This window comes from Pteropus alecto, unplaced genomic scaffold, assembly GCF_000325575.1.
Source record: "Pteropus alecto unplaced genomic scaffold, ASM32557v1 scaffold49, whole genome shotgun sequence".
In the NCBI taxonomy this organism is placed as follows: domain Eukaryota; kingdom Metazoa; phylum Chordata; class Mammalia; order Chiroptera; family Pteropodidae; genus Pteropus; species Pteropus alecto.
In genome coordinates, this window is record NW_006443131.1 from 1,535,659 (window position 1) to 1,555,832 (window position 20,174).

Sequence of the window (20,174 nt, forward strand, 5' to 3'; positions counted from 1 at the left end):
GTCCCCGCAGTGACGGCAGAAAAACACAGGTTTAGGAGTCAAGCCGCCAATTCAGGCGCCATCGCTTAGAGCCGTGTAACTCGGAGCAGCTTATGTGAACGCTGGGCTTGTTTTTTCTCTCCCGTTAAGTGGGGATAATGGTAACAGCACAAGCCCGACACGGTCGTCGGTCGTCGGGGGGACTCCGTGCGTTTTAAGTGCGTGAGGCACTTTAAACGGTGCCCAGAATCGGCTGACGGTCCATCTCGTGAGCTGTCTTTGCTGCTGTTATTATTTATTTTTGAAGCCATCACACTTGAGGGTCCTGTCGGAGCTTTTCAACTAGATTGAGGTTTACTCTCACGGGTGAGGTGAGTTCCCAGCTCCCCGGGCTCGGACACAGGAGCGGTTCGGGGGTTCGCAGACTTGCCTCCAGATTTTTCTGCCAGCACGCGTACTCCTGGGTCCGTGGAGCGTAGGGTTCTGAGCATTTCTGAGGTGCTCAGAGGGTGGTGTTTGACCCACCGGAGGATTAGGCGACTCGGAGGCTCTCCCCTTTCTGTCTCATGAAAGCTCTACTGGTTAAGGACAACGTTCTCAGCTTTCTCAGAAGGTTTGCCCTGTGGCTAAACTGACATCGTGCTCGAATTATTTATGTATTTATGTATTTATTTATTATTTATTTATTTTTAAAAAATTTTTTAGGAGAGGCGACCCTTGGTTGACCTCACAGATTGCAAAGAACTTGTCGGCTTACAATCCCTTATTTATTTGTTTGTTTGTTCGTTTATTTACATTTATATTTTACGCCTACAGCGCCTGGTCTTCCTAGGTGGTCTCCCGTCCAAGTACTAACCAGGCCCGACCCTGCTTAGCTTCCGAGATCAGACGGGATCGGGCACGTTCAGGGTGCCATGGCTGTAGACATTTGAATTATTTAAAGGGGACGCCAAGCACCAGGTTGTTCCACACCACAAGGTCAGGGAAGGGGGGGACGGGGGCAGTTAAAATCAGTACGTGAGGCACTGAGGGGCTGGCTCCCGTCTTGGGGAGCTTGTTTTGAGGTCCCAGGAGAAGACACTGGAGTGGACGGTCCTGTGGAAAATGGCGTGGCGTCCTCGGGCGGTTGCCCACCCAGCATCCATTCCTCCTCCCAAAGAAAATGGCATTTCATTCCGGAACCCACCCGCTCCCGCTCAGTCCCAGGGCACTTCTAAAGGCCGAAAGACAATCCCACCTCCTTGGCTGTGACCGGCTCAGAAAGGGCCGGCTGACATGTTCGGGATTGGGGGGGAATAGCCAGAGGCTCCTGGGCATGGCTTCGCCTCATTGTTCTGGCAGAGGCCCTGGGCACGCCCCCTCCCCCCAGCAGTGAATGAGAGCACCGGCTGCGCAGGAGGTTGCAGGGGGTCCCAGAAACATCTATAAGCCTTAGGATCCGGCTGCCGTGAGCGTAGAGCAGGCCCACGGAAAGAGCCTGGGTGCTGGCAGTTTCAGGAACCTTTTGCCCGTCGGCCCTGAAGCCCTCCCTGTGGACTTCGGTTAAGCCAACCAAATCGTTGTCTGATGGTTAAGCCAATTCGAACTGGGTTTCCCGTTACTTGTAGCCCAAAGCATCTTGATGGAGTGCCGAGATCCTCTTACTAGCATCTCGTTATATCATCATGTTACTTTTTTAAGACACACCTAAAAAAGGTTACATACAAAATTATATGCAGCAATGGAGGACCGTCGGAACGCATGGGAGGACGTGCCAAAGTGAGCAGTGTTCGTCCGTAGGCGGGGTCGTTTCTTCTTCCTGTTTCTGTGACCTCGTGCTTTATTTTGCATGTTCCCTACAGCGATCCCGAATGTCGTATCGGGTAAAATGCACAGGGCGTAGGGCAGGAAGACACACGGTTATTAGATCTGGAACCTGGATTCCCCCCCGCCATTTTCCAGGTTTCTTACACTATCTTATCATATTAGTTTCATAGTTTAAAAATGGTTTTTTAGTCCCTTCACCGCAGCTTCAAGAGAGCAGGGCTTCCTCTCCCGCTGCCATTCTCTCTGCCTCGAGCCGGGACACAGGGAGCGGAACTCGCGCAGAACAGAAACCATGGGGTGCGAACCGCTCCAGACCCCCAGGACCCCGGGAGATGCGGAAGGCACAGCTGTGACAGCCGCGTCGGCCCAACCTCGACCCCACCGTGCTGCCCCGACCGGGGAGCTTTTTCTTGCAGAGCGTTTCTCATCGGCGTGACTGTTTGACGCTCGTCCTCCGCTAAGCGCCACAAGAGCAAGACTCTTGCTTCCCGACGTATTGGTCCCCAGCACCTGGCACGTGGCAGACGCTCAGTAAAGAACTAGCCGTCAACCAGTGAACGAGCGGGAGGGCAGAATCGGGCAGTCTCCGCATCGCTTTTCGGAATAAACCTTTCCAGGGACTGAGGCCCTAAACGCCATCATGTTTCCCTCCGGTGGTTACGGTCTTGGGAATTACATTTGGGGAGGAAAACGGACTAGAGAAGGGACTAGAAGCAAGCCACCTCCACGAGAGCACTGGCGGACTGGAGCCCGGAACGGGCATCAACGAGCGCCCGATGGGTGCGAGTCAGTGGTCTGCGGCCCACACTCTGCAGACGGCCCTGAAACACCCTCCCGGAGCCTGAGCGTCGGCCTCGGTCGCGGCCGCCCCCCTCCCAAGAGAAGCACGCCGACGTCCCCGCGTCTCCAGCGAGAATCGGGTTTTATTTCGCACCTGCTGGCGCATGGACAAACCCCACGCACGCGACAGCACGACATGTTACAGCTCAGTGTTACAGCGTCACGCAAGGTCACACAATTCACGTTCGCTTTTTCGGGTTTTTCTGTTTTAATTTGACACGTTTATTTTATTCTCGAGTTTCGTTTTTACAAGAGAAGACACAAGGTCAAGAAAGACGACCACAGTGGAGAAGGACCATGGCGAGACAAATGTCACTATGGTGGCCGTGAGCAAAGCCTCCCGGGGAGGAGGACTTGCCGTGGTCCCTGCCCCGGGCAAGCCGCCCGCCCGCCCGCCAGTCCCGCGTCTCGTCTCACACGGAGAAGCCTGTGCGTCTGGGCCCCGCCCCGCCAAGAAGAACGAAAAGGAGGGACTTTGTTATTCAGAAAAACTCTCGTCTTCTCAAAGGAGTCAAGGTGTCAGCGGAGAAGGAAGGGCTGACGCTCGGAAAATCACAAGTGGCCATTCCCTAACCTATTCCTGGCCACGAGTGCCTTGTGCAAAAGCTAGGATGCGACTCTCTTGTCTTTCGGCCGACTCTCAGCTCTGGGAGGAACGACTGTGAAAGCCAAAGTCGGCTAAGAAACTTTGGGACAGCAAAGTCAAGGGCACGATGGCTCAGGCCTGAGGTAGCAGGGAGGGACCCTGTCCCGTCCGCCTCTTGGCCATTTTCTGAGAAAGACACCGAGGCAGGTCCCAGGCGACAGAACTACGGGTCCCTCCCCCGTCACCTCACACCACTGCTCAGCAGACCCGAAGGACACAGGGATAGAGCTGCCGGGAGGCGAGGGGTGGGGGGCGCTGAGGCTATCCCCCGGAGGGACTCGGGAGGCACACACAGCGGGCCAAGGCCACACTGCCACCGGACTGCCACCGGACTGCCACCGGCTACTCTGCCTTGTCTCCGTGGAGGAGACAGCACCTGGCCACCCAGGGATTTCTGATCCGCATTAAGGCGATGAAGAGGAACCAGTGGAATTTTTTTCCTAGTGGGGCTTCAGAGCGCTCCTGTTGGATGTACATTAAACTATCTCGAAATGCATTTTTAGAAAACAAAAATTATTTTCTTCTACGTATGATACAGTATTTACAGTCCATGGAGTACCAGAGAACGGCCGGCGGTGGGAGTCAGCTGGGGGCGGGGGGCCGACCGGGACCAGGATGAGCGCGCGGGCGTTGTGCCCGCGTCGTCGAGAATCCAGGAGCAGAAAAACAGCAGATGGGCCGTGGCGGGGGGTGGGGGGCAGGGGGTCACGGGTTGTTTTCCAATCCACCAGAGCTGAGGGGTCATCAAAGGCAACGTGGCCCATCTCTCGGTGGGGACACAGCTTTCCAGCTCCATTCTCAGAAGCAAGTTAAACAGTGGCAGGGACCTTTGGGCCCAGCCAACTGCTCGGGCCTCGCTTCACGCTGCCACTGATTCGAATTCCTTTTCCGCCGGCAAACATCCGGGCTGCTACCCACGCTCACCTATCAGCAGTGAAGCCCCTGCCATCGGTGGCAGCGACTCGGAGCAGGAGGCCTGACCTCTACCCCCAGCAGGGCACAGCGTCTGTCTCTCCCAGTCACCCCCGCAGCAGGAGGGTGCAACAGCGTCTCCCCATCCTTCCGCCTCATCCTGAGACTGGCACCTTCCAAGAACCGAGCACTTTGTTTTGAGGGCAAGGACGCCTTGCAAGAATCCGAGCCGCCCTACAACCCACTTAGCCACACTGTTCTTGTTAAGAGCCGTTACTGAAAAATTTAAGGCCAAGAACTTTCAAAGGCCCTTTGCCTTATGAAGCAAAGTTAACCGCATCTAAGCTACTCGAGAAGACTGAAGCTTCTCCAGGGTCAGAGTTTCTGGAAAAGCAAAGGCCAGTTTAAGCCTTCGGAACTCTGATGACTTCTCGCCCGCCGGCCAGCGAATGGCTGTCACTCCCGTGCAGAGCTGCAAAGGGAGGTCACGGTGACCTCGCTTCGCCTCCTGTCCTCGCACCTGCCGAGCAGCGTTTGGGGCCAGCGGATGTGTCCCTGGGGACCACCCGAGAGCTGAGCGTGCCGTCTCCGAGGCCCCTTTCCGAGACGTCATCGCGTTTCGCAAGCCCAGCTCCCCCTCCTGAGCCTGGTGCGGCCCCGGGCGTCATGCCTCAATGACAGGCTGCCACGTACCCCGTCAGCCCAGCAGAGCGCAATCAGCAAAAACACCCCATTTCTCAAACGCGCTCCCCTGCCGGCCCTGCCTGTCCCATGCCACCTCTGGACCCTGCGCTCGGTCAGAGAACAGAGAAGTAAGGAGAAGGGGGGAAATGCGGACGAGGACGATGACGGCTTCCACAAGAGCAGAATATTCTTTGCAGAGGTGGGGAGCGAGAGTGACTCTCCAGAGGAGCCCGATAAAAAGAGGCCAATTTCAGGGAATCAGCAAATACAAGTCGGCACAAAACACAATTTTCATGGATTAAAATCTGTTAACTCGATATTGGCGGTTAGACTAATTTCTTCGTTTGTATTAGACATGCAAGTATAAGGTTACATTGTTATATATAGACTTGTAGAGGTCTCTCCCTCTCTTCTCTTCCCCGTTAAAAAAAAAAAGAGAATTTCTAGTGCCTTGCAAAGGAGAAAAATCATCATCGCTAAGAACCGATCCGCAGCTGTGGTCATGGGTGTTCTCTGTGGGGTTCGTCTCGTAAGAAATTTTGTCCTACGACTAAAATGCGGTTTTCGAGTCCACTTGTCTGCGCCACCTCTGTCCCCGCCGTCCCTGCCCGGCCCGGCCCGGCCCGGCCCGGCCCCGGGGGCAGAGGCGAGGGTGCGTGCGGGGCTAGTACTCGGTCAGGCTGTGCCACTGGACCACGGGCTTGCGGGGGCTGTCGCACACCTCCCGCCAGTGCTCGGCGCCGCTGGCCGTGACGCTGTGCGCCCCCAGGATCAGGCGGCCCACCACCTCGTTCTTGGTGGTGCGGTCGAAGTCGATGACGAGGAACTCGATGGTGATGTCGGGCAGGAGGTCGGCGGGGATGTCGTAGATGAAGGACTCGTTGAAGACGGGGCTCAGCGTGCACTTCTTCACGTGGGTCTTCTTCTTGGCGATGCGCTTTCTGCCGTAGTAGACGCTCACCTTGACGTAAGGGTCTGGGCCCCCGGGCGGGCGAGAGAAAGGGAGACGGGCCTGTGACACGGTCCCCCTGCTGGACCGGGCCTCACGCCGGGGAGGACGGGTTCCGCCGTCCCCCTCCGTGGCCACCCCGTGTGGTCAACGAGGGCACAGCAAGGGCATGCCCGACCGCGCCAGGGACAAGGGGCCCAGGAACCCAGGCCGGGTGGGGTGGGGGAGGAGACGGAGCCCCTCCCAGGGTCAGGCGTGAGGAAACCGCCACATCGGGCAGTCGGGTGCGGGGACTACGTCCCCCGGGACCCCTCGGGCGCCTCGCCGGATGCAAAGGCCCCGTCTGCGCACCCAGAACACCCCCCTCCCCCGGCCAGGAAAATAAAATCGACGCCCCAGACATTCATCAGGACGGGGTGGACAGAGGTGCATGGGTGTGGGGCAGAAGGCCTACGGGGCCCGAAACGTGGGGTGTGCCTGGGCCACCGGCGGTGGGGCCCAGACGGCGAGACGATCGGAGTAAATAGCTGCTACCTGACAGACCGGTGATGTCCATCTTCGGCAAGTGTCTGGCTTTCAGGACCACCACTGTCATTCTCTGGGCCACCGGCTGGTATGACAGGGACACCTGGAGCTCCCCTCTGCTGATACACTTCTGTGAAGAGGAAAGGGCAGGTGAGAGCTCCAGCAGAGGGCGCGGGAGAGGAGGGGGCGGGGCGGAAGGCGGGTGTCGAGGGCAGGTGCTCAGCCCATCCAGGTGTCACTGCCACGCTGCAGGGGGACGGGAAGGAAACGTTCCCACTGTGACCCCGACCCGCAGCGAAACCGTTCGTGTGGGGAGGGGCGCAGCCTCATGGTGAAGGCCTTGATCCCCGAAGCCGGCCTGGCCTGGATCCGAGTCCCGCCTGCGACGTCTCATCGTGTGACCCGGGACGAGGCGCTGGACGTGGCCGTGCTCCGTTTCCTCGTCTACGAAGTGGGACTAACCCACGGGCCTCTCAGGCGATTTAAACGTGGCCCGTTCCGTGAAGCGCCAGGTGGGAGGCCGGAAGCAGGGGCCCGAGGCCGGAAGCAGGGGCCCGAGGCCCGACGTGGCCACTCGTGCACCCCTGGCCCTGGGAGCCTGGGTGGCTGACTGGATGCGAGTGTAGGGCACAGAGCAGAGTTTCTAGCTTAGAGCGTGGGGCCGAGGCTGAGAGAAGGAAAAGGAGGTAGAATTTGAAAAATTTAGGACGCGATAAGTTAAATTTGGGACAAAATCATTTCCCCTACTACCGAATCCCGTTCCCTGTGTTCTTCATAGCCCCACAGAAGTGTCACCTACTTCAGAAATTCTCCTTAGATTGAGCAAAAATAGGCTGTTCGCACCACCGGCCTCACATCCACGCCGGTGATTTCTTGTGCACTTACTAAGCGCCGAGCTCTCTGCCAGCGGCTAGGGCTGAACAGATGGACGAGGAGCCCCGGCCTCGGCAGTCCCACGGGCTGGCACTCTCCCTGCTCAGGTGTGTCGGGCACAGGAAATAATTCAATTTGGCTTATCAGTGAACAACGAGGGGAACCCCTAAAAGTCTGCGCTTCGATTACAAGCCTTAAGTCAGTGCGGGGGGATGAAACCGTGATAACACTTCACGCAGCTTAAAACATTTCTCGGGGCTCCGTGTCCCACCGAGAACACCACTGGCTAAGATGTAGACGTCGCCGTTAGCTTTCACAATCGAAATACGAAAGAGAATACGCTTTTTGAAAGCTTCCCGTGGCTCCTCTTCCTCGCCGGATGGGAACCCCCACTCTTCCCTCACGCAGGACACATGCCATCGACGCCTGACTGCACCCATGTGAAGCGCTCTCTGCCAAAGTCACGCGCTGGTTGCCTCGGCGACCAGGACGCTGCTGGCTGCTGTCTCTGGGAACTCAGTCGGAGAATGTAGACTCATTCTTCCCATTAGCCACCGTGGAATGGCACTGGGGAAGTCATCGCTCAGAAAAATAACATCAAACGCCTCCCCTGCAAACATTCAGGACCGAACTACCCTGGACGGGAGCCCCCAGCTACATGTGTCTATTTACATTTTAATTCAGTAAAATTCAATAAAATTAAAATTCGAGTTCCTCAGTCACAGTAGCCAGACTGGACGGTGAAGACAGGGAAGGTCCCATCGTCACAGTAACTCCCAGCGGACAGCTCCGATCTAGAAAGAAACTCTGAATTATTTGGGCCACTGCTCCTTGCTGTTTCCATGAATAATGAAATAGTAACTAGATTTGGTATCTATTTCTGGGGTCATCTTTGAATACTGGTATCTAAATGTTAAATATGCAATCTTTAAATAAAATTCTAACTTTATATACAGAAGAAGGATAGGTAGGCTGAAAGGAAAATTTGACGTAAAAAACAGAGTGTTATTTGTAAAAATCACATTGACTACAAGATTATAGTTTAGGTTTCCCAGTTATTTAAAACTGTTTCCTAAATCATCCATCATAGCAAAATCTTCCTAATCTAAACCACCCCCCTTCCCCAGTTCTCTGGGAAAGTGGACAACTTCTAGTTACCCTTTTAATACTTTTCTCCCTAAGATCACTCCTCAGGCACCTGTCCTCCACCCGATCCCCTTCACCTTCGGCATCTTCCGTGGGCAGAACGCCCGTCCCCACTCGGCTGCCCCTTCGTGACGCCCGAGTGTGCAGCCACGACGCCCCCCGAATGCCGTTCCACCCTGCATTGAAGAGCAGAGGTTCACGTCCGGCTGCCCCTCCCCACTCCCTCCCCACCGGCCTCTCTCCGGGAGCCTGTCAATGGCTCCTTCTCAAGGACTCTTTGTCAAGAGCTGGGAGCGAGCCATTTCCCAGCCCCTTGGCTCCGGGAGGCAAAGACCCTGTCGGGGGCCAGCAAGCAGGAGGACGGTGGGGGTGGGGTGGGAAGGGGCTTTATCCACGCCTGACAGAGCTGGGAGGCTTTGCTCGCAGAGAGCGGGGTCCCCAGAGAGGCCTTCGGAGGAAGGGGACACCTAGGCGACGAGATGTCGGTTTCCTCTCACTAGTGGAATTCGTCCCTTCCAGAGCGATTTTACTAGCCACAGAGGCTTCTCACGAGGTGGACCCACCAGCCCCAATAAACCTCGACTGGGGTCAGAGGTCCCGGGGGCCCCTCCATCCACATATGTCACAGTCACAGGAAAACAAAAGCAGCAAAAGCTTCGCCTGACCCCGTCCGCTCTGTCTCCTCCCCGACTCGCATCCCGGCCACGTCCGTCCTCGGGGCCCCTGGGAGCCGACGTCCCTATTTCTTTCTGTCCTTTCAGCCCCTTTGGCTGGATTGGGTGACCTCGAAGGTCCCTCGTGACTCTGCGATTTTAAGACCCCTTTCGTCCCCATGACCACTGTCCCCGGTCATCGACGCCAGATCTGGCCGTGGAGAGACAGGAAACGGTCTGGAAGGCAGTGTCCCGGGGAAATGAGGTGGCGTGACCTCCCGCATTACTGTAAATCACCCCTTTCCCGCGTCTCCTCCCCATCCACCAGCCCCCGTGTCCCGCCTCCCTGCTCCTTGTGAGGGGCTTCTGAGGGGAAAGCAAATTCACTTTAGCTTCTGTCTGAATAAAATATTAGGAAAAGAGCTGCCACTACAAACAAACAAACAAACAAACAAACAATCTAGTTCCCAAAGTCCGACTCAGAGATTTGGGGGCATTGTAGGGTTCATACTGTGATCTTCTTTCACGAATAATCCGGGGTTAATTTTTCGCGCTGCTTATAACTTTTTATAGAGTCACAAGAGCTGGGAGTGCTCCCACTAGCCTTGGTGATCCAGCCAAGAGGGAGTCTGGGGCCCAGGGAGGACACCTGCTCGCCCAGAGGGAGGCAGTGGGAAGGGCAGAAGCCGAAGTCACACGGCCAGTCCTGGGCTTCTTCAACTGGCCTGGCTGTGTTGCGGAACCTTGGGGGACATGTGGCCCCGTGCTGTAAGGGGGCGCCTCACGCAGACCGGGAAAAGCTCTACAGACTGTGTGGCTCTAACAGATGAACTCAGGCGGGATCCAGAGTGGGCAGACTACTGGCTACTGGGGGAGGATCTAGGGGAGATGCGTGGAGGCTGCGGTGCTCGGGATTCGCAGGGACAGTGGCTCTGGAGATGACAGCCACAGCCCATGGGACCCGGCCCCGCCCACAGGCGCTGCTGGTTGGGGGACAACAGGCTCAGGAAGCCTGGGAGGTGGGAAGGCACGGGGGTGGGCATGCACAGGCTCCCGTGTCCCGTCTAGGGGCCTCCCGGGGGTCATGTCCCTCAGGATCCCAGCCCTGGCTCATCCCTCCTGCAGGGAGTTAATAAAGTGGAAAGAAATCTGGCTCTTGCCAAGAGCCCCTGGCAATTGGGCAAACGCTACAGTCTGTGCTCCCTGCCCAGGGTCCTGGATTCGAGGCTGTTTTGTTCCAGCCCAGATCGGCCCCTCAACAGTCTCCCCCGCTGCAGCTTGGCACAGAGCCTTCCGCCTCGGGCTGTCTGAGGAGCGGGCTAGCTGGTGGCTCTGCCCAGCGGAAGGGTGGCCCGCAAGAGGAGCTGGATGGAGGCGTGGGGACCGCTGTGAAGGGGAGCCGGACGCGGGGAGGGCGGGCAGCGGCCTGCGGAAGAAGGTGCTGGAGCCGAGGGGACCCAGGGGTCGACAGGGCGGGGGCTGCGGTTTCTGGCGCTCGGAGAACCCCACCCTGTTAGGCTCTCTGCTGTCTCATGAGGTCCTGGCACTGGACCGGCGTTTGCACCTCTAACGTTCTTCTTCGGAGTTTCTGGACTGCCCCGGCCCTGGGCAGCGAGCTGAGCGTGCCACGCCACAGCTGCAGTGCCGCGGGCAACGGCTTGATGGGGTGGCCGCGGAAAGACAGGCCCTGCTACACAGCAAAGTTAGGACCCTCTCCCTGGGGAACTGCCCCCTGCTCCTTCCCCCCGGCTCGGTGAGGTGCCCTGCCTCCCAGGACAAGCCTCGTTCCCGGAGCGCACGGCACACGCAGCCCCTGCTGGCCCAGATGCCTCGCTGTCCAGTCCCGAGCCTCCAACCTGCCGTCTGAGCCAGGCAGCGTGGGCCTGCAGGTGACGTGCTTTCAGTGACCTCGATGTCCTTTCTGAGCCCTCTCCCTGCTTCTCCACGGACGCGAGTCCCCTTGTCTGACTCTGTCAAAACACCAGTGTCTCCAAACCACATGTATCGCCTGGGGATCAAACTTTATTAAAAATGAAAATAATAATAATGATAATAATAATAATAATAATTAGTGGTTACGATTCAGTGGAGGTTGGCGGTGTCCTGGGGACGATGCAAGCCCATGACCTGGCTGAATTCCTACGAGGAGCTGAGAGTCAGAGGAGCCAAGCAGCTCGCCCAAGGTCAGCGGGCTGGTGGCATTTGGGCTAAAAACGTAGGTCTGACTCCAGAGCCCTTGCTAGCGACTACTTACGTTTATCCCCCCAAAAGAGAAGGAAACTCCACGCTGGAGATGTCCCCAGCTCCGTTCAAAGCACCCGCCACACCTGCCAGGCGGTCACTGCCGGGACTGCTGGCCTCTCGTCCACTAGAGCCAAAGCCCCTCCCGAGGCCGTGACCCGCCGGGGCTACCGCCGGCCGGAAGTGAGGTCAGGTGGCTCACCTCCAGGGCCCCAGCACTCACCACAGAGCTACACCGCCTCCCCGGCTGTGGAAGAAATCAAGGAACAACTGGAGGACAGGGGGCATGTTTCTTGCACCCCTGAAATTCCAACCGAAGAGCCAGTGCTGGCCTTCCGGGAAGAAGGCAGAAGGAAGGACCTGTCCCCTTCCAAGGCCAGCGGGAAGAGAGCGGGGGATGGAGAGGTTTCTGTGGCCAAGGTCTGGGCTCGGGTGGGGGCTGGACGGTGAAGCGCTTCACTAAACCGCATCTATAAACCGGTTACTAGAAGCCGCGTAGGTGACACATCGCACCTGAGGTTTGGGCTGCAAAGGGAAGCTGGAGGAAAAGTTACTGAACGATTTGGTTCACTGGAGGAAGGCTACACGTCATTTTGGGGAACAAATGAGCCCTGACACCCTTGAAATGGTGAGGGTCTAGGCCTGGGGGTCCGGCCAGCATCAGGACGCCGACCGCTAGGCCACATGTCAGAGGCTACCCGTCCCGGCTTCCTTCAGCTTCCTACGGGAGCCGTCACCGCCAGTCCCACCGCCTCACTGTGACCACGGCTTATTCTGGAAAACTGCGAGCTCCCTTCCCACAGCCCCGCTTGGCCCCCCGCTCTATCCCCTGTGTCCGCCACCCGCCGCCCCTCCCCAGCACGCTCTCCCCCTCACCTGGATGTTCCTTTTGACGATGTCCCTGGTCAGCTGCGCCTTGCCGGTGCTGGGGTCCACGCCGGCCAAGGGCACCATGACCTCCCCGATGACGTCGTCCCGTGAGAAGCGGTCGAAGCTGAGGACGAGGAAGTGCAGCACCAGGTCCTGCAGCTGGCTGTACGGGACGCCATAGAAGGTGAAAGTCTCGTCAAACACGGGGTCCAGGGTCTTCCGCAGCACCCTGGTCTTCACCCGGTGCCGCTTGTCGGGCAGGATGGTCATCTTGATGTAGGGGTCGGAGCCCTGGGTCTGGTCGTCCATCACCGGCAGCCCGTGGGCCTCCTGGATGGTCACCACCAGGGCCTTCTTGGGGAAGTTGTAGTCCACGGAGAAGGTGAGGGACCCGAGCGTGACGTCCTCCTCCGGGGACGACGGAGAAGTGGTTTTGCTCTCCCCAGGGGTCAGGCTTGGGACGGGGCTCCTCGGCTCCTCCCCGTCGTCCACTCTGATGGGCAGCTGGCCCATGCCAGCCCCGGAGCCCGGGGCCGCGGCGCCCTGGTCTTGGCCCAGCAGGCCGGCCTCGGGGCCCCCCGCCTGCGGGCTCCCGCGCCCGCCTCCCCTCCCCGGGCCATCTCTGTCTCTCTGCATCTTGACGATTTTCTTTCCGCTGCTGAGGGCCTCTGGGTATATGCTGACGCCTTTGAGCATGTGAATGAACTTGTAGGGCGGGGTCTTGTGCTTCTTCTCGGCCTGCTGGTGGCAGCACGTCCAGACGAAGACAGTCACCGAGACACACACCACCAGCACAGAGGCCCCGACCAGGCCGGCCACCACCGGCGACACGTCTGAAGGTGGAGACCAGAGATGCGTCAGGGTGGCGGGTCTCAGCTGAGCAACATGCCCCTCCCCGCCCCTGCTCCCGCAGCCCGGCCCCCACCGCAGGGCCTGCTCATCCGGGCTACTACAGACTTCTGCCCTCTCTCCGGGACCCCTGGCCCACGCTCTCGAGGCCGCTCCCTCCACCGGACCTGGGCGGAATGCCTGCCTCCTCCAGGAGCCGACCCCGACGCGCCCCCCCTGACTCCCTGCCTTTTCGGATCCGGCCCTTGGCACGGAGGACCCGGTCTGCCCTGTGAGTGCCACCACGTCCCCTTTTGACATGGGAGCCCTTCACCTCAACCGTTAGACGGGGGCACGAGCCGTGTCCGGTCTCGGGAGGCTCTTCCCCGGTGTCCAGCGCGGGGTTTGCAGGCAGCATGCTCGTGACTTTGGGGCGGGAGGATGCGGGGTGACTTTGGGTGGTTTCAGCAGGGTGCTCAGGGGTGGTGGAAGTGGTGGGTGGTAGAAAGAACTCTGGGCCAAGTACTTTTAAAATACGTTCCGAATTGCAGCTCCCAGGTATTTAAAATGCAAGGGTTTTCAATGGAAAAGAATAGGCTGTGGAAGATGTCAGATCTTTGGTCAGATGCCACCTTGTTAGTGAGACCTCCCCTGACCTCCCTATTTAAACGTGCAACCTAAAAAGTAAGTAAATAAGTAAAAAATAAACGTGCGACCTCTTCCGCCCCCCGAGAGCCAGACTTCCTCGCCCTGCTTGATTTCTCCATGTGTCTGTCTGTCCGTCTGTCTGTCTCTCTCTCTCACAGATAGGCACAGCCATATATGGAGACACTCACACGCACATATATAATTTTACTAGTTATCGTCTGTCTTCACTAGAATGTCTGTTTTGTTCATTTCTGTATCCCCAGCACTAAAAACACACGGCAGGTACTTAATCGACGTTTGTCGAATGAACAAGTAACCGAAGAGGAACAGGCGGCCTCCTCCCCTTTGTCTGGTCTCGAATTCCCTCGCGCGAGTTGGGCCCCTGACTTGCTTCGTTGGGTTTGGGCTCGTTTCCACCCCCTCTTGAGTTAACCGACACCAGTTCGTCTAGATACAGCCCCTAGTTTTCCATCTTACTTTGGGTAAGATGGGTAGAAGACTTGGGTAGGGCAGGGAGAAATAAGGAAAGAGACATGATTTCAGCATGTTCCAGATTCCTCCTGGAACACCCTTTCTGCAGGCGTCTGTCCGGCCCCCTGCAGGCCTCTGTGCGCGTGTCCCCTTACTAGAGAAGGGCGTTCCCACCGCCCCAACGCCCTGCTCTATTTTTCTTCTCAGCACTCGTTATTCTCGACATATACTCATTTGTCTGTTTTCCCTCCCCAGACACACTTAGTAAGAGCTGTGACCGTCCGCTTTGTTCACTGCCCTCGTCCTGGAACCGCGCGGCCCGTCGCAAGTGCTCGGGGAACAAATGAGTGAGTGGACGCGAAGCAGCCTCCACGGACTGGAAAAATGAGGCCGCGGTCGACAGGGTCGCACGTGCCAGCGATACACGTAAAATTCTATTTGGTCTTCAAAACCTGTCGACGGGCCGTGGGAGACCTTGACCGACAAGAAGGAGCAAAAGTCACCTAGTAGTCGAGGTGACCGCAGCTCGGGGTATAATCAGGCTAGCCCGCTCCTACAATGAACACTGCATCCGGCTTCAGGACAGTATAACTTCATCCGTGCTGCTCATAATGCGCGTGGAACGTTCTGTCCAGCACTGACAAGAGTAAAAACTGCGATTTTGGGGGTGTACATTTATCAGGTCCCTGCCGGGCACTGTGCTGAGGCTTCCTCTCTGTGAATCAAAGCACTCACTGAAAAGGTACTCCGAAGCTCCCCACTTCACAGGGGAGGGACCTGGGCACTCGAATTGGCCCGAGGCCACATGGTAGCAAACCGCAGAAGTGGGACGGAGACCCCGTCCGTCAGAGACCAAAACGCCTCTACAGCACGGGTAGTCAGAACGGTAAAAGGCCCAGACTCCATAGCAAAGGAAGAAAAATGGAAGAATCTGAAGATGCCGAAGGTCTAGCAATAATAATCGTCTTCAATTATTTAAGGCGTTTTGATGGAAGGAGCTGCGATTTGATTTTATTGTGGAGGGCGGGTCTAGCACTGGGCGGACAGGCGACAGGAAGACAGATTCTGACTCTGTGAAGAGTCCGACTGTTCCCAGAACTGCCACCTCATGGCTCAGACTGCCTCGCCCAACCACAAACCTCCAAACGGAGGGTGGATCACCACCGGGCAGGCGTATTCTAAAACCGACCCCTTCCACGGGGACTGCACTGAACGTCTGAGGTTCTCTCCACTTCGAACATTCCAGGGTTCTATGAAAGCTGGGGCCAGGTAAGAAGAGAAGGGGTTACATTTTTAAGATAATATAGACAGAGAGTTACCAAGGTGACCATGTCCACGGCCGTACTGAATAATAACAGCGTTTATTCTCGGAGCGTTAAGTGGGAGTTCTACGGGAGAGCTTTCACAGAGTGGGGGCAGGCTTGGCGTTCGGCTCCGTGAGAGCGAGCCGAAGTGGCAACCCGTCCATCCTCGAGTCCCTGAGTCTCTTGCTTTTCACGCGAGCTCATTAAAGGTCCATTTGAACAATGATTGGTTCCCACTGGTTTCCATCAGAACACAAGCCGAAGAAATGGCTTTCCGTTCACCAGGCAGGGGCCTTCCCAAAGGTCGCTGGCTCCTGGCTGGTGAAACTGGACGCTGACGGTCTCCATGAGAAGAGGGAGGCGGGCAACTACCAAGATGGGTATATTTTCGAGATTGATTTGGAAAGGAGATCGAAAGGCCCACATTGGGGGACATCTGAGGGATCCTTTTGGCTCTCCCATGAATCTACTCTGATCCTGAGGGAAGCCAGGGCTGCCTACCAAGCCTCGACTTTTATTGATAGAAGGTGGAGGTGGTGTGGGTTGGAGAAGACAGGGGGTTTCACGTTTCAGGACAGGGAAGGACTCACTCACCGGTTTGTTTCCCACCTCCGCCCTACTTTCCTCTGCATTTGAGTGTTCGTTAACCCCCGCCTCTCTCCCCCACGCTCGAGGCAGTGAACCAGACACATCAGGATTTGGAAAGCCAGAACCCTCTGTCCTGCTTTAGTCAAAAGCGTGGTGGGAAAAGGAAGTTGGAACGAATGGCCAAAGTGAGTGTTTTAAAGTGGTTGTAAATGGCAGTGACCCCTGCTGCTTGTTCCTTTTGTCCTCCAAGGTCATGGGTAATTAAGTGTTGGCTTGATGTGTCTCCCAAGGGCTATGGCATTTGAAATGAAGTACCCTGTGAGGCACCAGCAAGTCAGAAGCGGCAGCTCTCTAAGTAGGAGACCCTCTGTCGGGGTCAAAAGACCCAGGAGACACGTCTGGGCTACGCCCAGCTTTGTCGGCCTTGACCAGACCCCGCTTCCTGCCACTTCCTGTGCTAAAGCAGGCTTACCCCGCCAGGTGGGCCAGGGCGGTACTGTGAAATGAGACTGACCTGTGACATCGCCTGGACATTGGTTTAAATCCTAGCACCGGCCTCACTAGTTTCTTTGACTTTTATTTACTTTATGTTCATGAGCCTCAGTTTCCTCATCTGGCAAAAATACACACACACACACACACACACGCACACACACACACGCAATCCAGAGGGTACTTGTAAGGATTAAATAAATAAAATGTAGTACGTAAAAGGCTGATATAATTTCTTTTCTCTCCTCCGCCAGTGTTTCCTCTAAAGGAGATTCCTACATCACACGCCACACCGTCTCCCCCCGCGAGGAATATGGAGGGGTACGTTGGAAAGAAGGCCTGAGAAGAAAGAGGACCAGAAAGAGGATCGTGGGCCACTCGGGCCACCACGAAAGGGACGCCTACTTTGGAAATTTAGGGATCAAAGCACAGCCATGCCGGGCTGAGGAGGCAGAAAGAAACACCAGCAAGACGCAGCCTGGGGAGTCGGCGGGAGCAGCGCTCGGTGGGTGCCGGGTGTTGACTGGGCGCTCTCCCTGATGCCCCGACTCCTCCTGCTTTTGAGGTAATGGGGAACACGGAGCTCCGCTCCCCTCCACAGACCTCTTACCGGGGAGTGGGAAAAGCGTTTCCTGGCGGGGCTGTGGCCTCGCCCTGAACGCTGAGTGTCTGAGGGTTAGTCTCTGGGGGGCTGAGAGGGAACCCTGGGCCCACAGCAGCCCGGGCTGGCTTCCACCGCCCAAACTGGGGCGGCCTTGAGGGGGCACAGGGCAATGCTTTCTTATGTTTGTACCAGGAAAGCACGGCGCAGGAAGTTTGTTACCCTAGCGCATTTTGGAGAGATCCCCGAAGAGGAAAAAACTTGCTTCTCGAGCTTTGCTTTCTGGCCTTCTTCCCTATTTTTTACTCCACTCTGCTCCAGGGACTGTATCCGAGCTTGGGGCCCACAGGGCAGGGTCGGGGACCAGCCGCGCCGAGGTGACGTAATGCTTTCTCTGGTACACAAAGCGGCCTCCCCGGGCTCGGCCTCTCTCGCCCCTCCCCCTCGGGCCTGGCTCGGGCCCCGCCAGCGCCAGCGCGGGTGAGTCCCCCTATTTGAAAAGCCAGCCCAGGCAAACAGGGAACAAAGGCCCGGGAGGAAGCGCCTGGGCGCTGCCAGGAGGCCCAGAAATAGACATCACGTCATCCCCGCCCAGCGGCACCAAGCGCCATTTGGTAGCACCGGAGGGACCCGACCATTACGGTGCAGAATAGAAGTCGCGGCGCTCACGTTTGCTCCCAGCTCCAGCATCCGCTGACCGGCTTCAGGAGCGGCTCCCTTTGGGCTCCCCGCCCCCGCACCTCTCTCCCCAGAGGCCGGCGCCTCCCCTGGCTGCCAGCCACACAGCCCACAGTCTCCAAGCTGCCATCTTGATGCCCCATCCCCCTTGCCACCTCCCTCCCCCGCAGCCCTGAGGACCAGGAGGGGGAGGAAAGGGCACCGCCCTGCGTGCCCCAAGGGGGAGGGCTCGGCCTACCCCACCTCTCCTCCTCCCCCAGAGGAGGGGTTCACGTCCTCCGCAAGCTCGCTGGCTGTTTCTCACCTCTACAAGGTTCTAGCATCCTGGACCTCTCACCCTCCGTGTGGCTCTGGCCTTCCCAGTCCCTGCAGCCCATAGCTCAAGTTCAGGCGCCGTCTGCTGCTCGCTCCCCACCACCACAGGCCCCACTCTAGCGGGGCTGACCCTTGAAGGCCCTGGTCTGGGCTGCATCCCCTGTCCAGCCGCTGGGACCCCCCATCCCTGACTTTGCAACGGTTTCGACTACCCCAGGCTTAGTTTGCCCGACTGTACTTACCAAAGCTAGGTCGGATATTGGTGATCTCAGCCATGTCGTAATCAGAGGCTATTGCTATAAAATGCTTTTGCAATGGTCGGACAGCCCTGGGAATCCCAGGTCAGTATCGAGGCCGCCGCTGTAGAGCGCTGGGTCAGGGGAGGGGGAAGGTATCTGGCGGACGCCTCCTGCGACAGTCTGATTCCCGGTTGCCAGCTGCGGTCGCCTCTTAAGATGCTCCAGGGATGCTCTGAGCTAAAGATGCAGGTGCAGCCAGACTGGTCCTGATGCGAAGTAGGCCCCGCCTTCTTCCGAACGGCTCTCGGCAGAAGACTCCGCCTCCGTCCGAAAAGTTCCGGAAGGCAGGACCCGCCCCTTTCCGGAAGATCTCGGGAGGTGACCCCGCCTATCGGCTAGACCCCGCCCACTGCCGGGCTGTGGGTCTATTAAGGAGAAAACCCCGAGGCTTGGGTAAGAAGTGTGTAGGTACATTTTCATATCCTATAGATCCTGTGATTCCCGATTCCCTGGACTTAATATAGCAACGGAATCTTCTGGGTAAGAGGGAGCCCAGAATTTTGGAGAAACAAAATTCTATACTGCCTGCATCTCAATATCAATTGCCATAATCGTATGCATTTCTGAGACTACTAAAGGTTATGGAAACTTTCTTAAACTTAAGACACTCTAATCAAACCTTGCTATAGTTAGTTGCACGACTCTGAAAATTTACTTAATTTTAATCGTACAAATGAAACGGATGGCTTTTGTGGAATGTAAATTAAAGTTGTTTTTATAAAAAGACTAATGAAGAGCGCCCAAGTCAATCGGTGTTGGATATTTCTCCTCTAGAAGTTTCAAGTGCTAAGGGCTGCTTAGGAGGGAAGGAGGGAAGAAGAAAGGGAGAGAGAGGAGGCGGGGAGCAAATCAGCGGATCAACATACTCTGTAGTTCAAAAGCAGGACACAAACGGAATGCCAAGCTGCTAGAGACTTCCTTGGCATTTGGGAGAGTTAGGGTGATTCAGGTTAGAGTCAGACTGCTGGCGGGTATGTCCGTGATTACATCAATCTCGCTCTTCATTTTGACTGTGGATACTTCCATCAGCCTGTGGGATTCTGTTTACAGACAGAATCAGGTCAAATAGATTATTTAAGTGCACAAATATTTGTTGGCGGCTCCCCTGTAGGATGAGAGAGCTGAATGTGTTTTTCCAGCTTTGACATTCTGCCCTAGAAAAGTAGAGAGAACATGGTGTTAGGAGTCATTCATTCGTTCAAAACACAGATGTTGAATTATTGAACATAGACTGTGCCCCGGGTACCTTCTTAGGCCCTGGATAAATGCATTAGCAGCCAGAGCCAGGATCCCCCATCCCCGGGATGGCTGTGTATCTTTGTGGAATCACCTGCACAGCTGAGCCAGAGATTTATCCTGTGTAAATTGGAAGGTAGAGTAATATCCACTGTACCGTAGGGTTTATTGTGAAGATCAAATCACCCATAATAACGTAAGTGGAAGCATTTCGTAAAATGCAGAATATTATGCAGATATGAATGGTTACTACTATATTGAGTCCATGACAGCTTTAGTGGGGAAACTGCATTCTTTGTAAGCCGGGGTTCTCCTTTCTGAAATTTTATGACGTCTCCATGTCTTTGGTCGCGCATTCCAAGTGTCTCGTGGCGAGAAGGGTTAGTTGTCTGAATCTCGACCCCCCCCAGCTTGGCTTTCAGTACGATAGCTCCCTAGACCGAAAAAGCGAGGTATTCGCCTTTAAATTCTCTTGCCCACAACTGACGCGCCATCTTGGCGGCTTCACTTCGCCCGAGACCGGGATGGCGCCCGGTGCCCGGCGCGCGCTCCTCGACGCCCGACGCCGCGCGCCGCGTCTCGGGGTCGCG

General features: G+C 56.7%; 1 protein-coding gene and 1 non-coding gene across 3 annotated transcripts; both read right to left on the reverse strand.

Moving 5' to 3' along the window:
* Window positions 1-786: 786 nt before the first annotated feature.
* Window positions 787-905, reverse strand: LOC112472189. Its single transcript, XR_003043583.1, has one exon. It is a non-coding gene; the product is annotated as a 5S ribosomal RNA (ribosomal RNA).
* A 1,918-nt stretch (window positions 906-2,823) lies between these two features.
* SYT11 (synaptotagmin 11) lies at window positions 2,824-18,549 on the reverse strand. Of its 2 annotated transcripts, none has more exons than XM_025040917.1 (4): window positions 18,039-18,278; window positions 12,131-12,957; window positions 6,348-6,471; window positions 2,824-5,842 (listed from the first exon to the last, which is right to left on the reverse strand). In XM_025040917.1, the coding sequence occupies exons 1-4, from the start codon at window positions 18,109-18,111 to the stop codon at window positions 5,532-5,534; spliced, it is 1,335 nt and encodes a 444-aa protein (XP_024896685.1). In that variant the 5' UTR covers window positions 18,112-18,278; the 3' UTR covers window positions 2,824-5,531. The 2 variants fall into 2 exon arrangements, with proteins under 2 accessions (XP_024896685.1, XP_006923584.1); XM_006923522.3 differs by lacking the exon at window positions 18,039-18,278 and adding an exon at window positions 18,292-18,549 and having other exon boundaries at window positions 5,532-5,842.
* Between the last annotated feature and the right edge of the window lie 1,625 nt (window positions 18,550-20,174).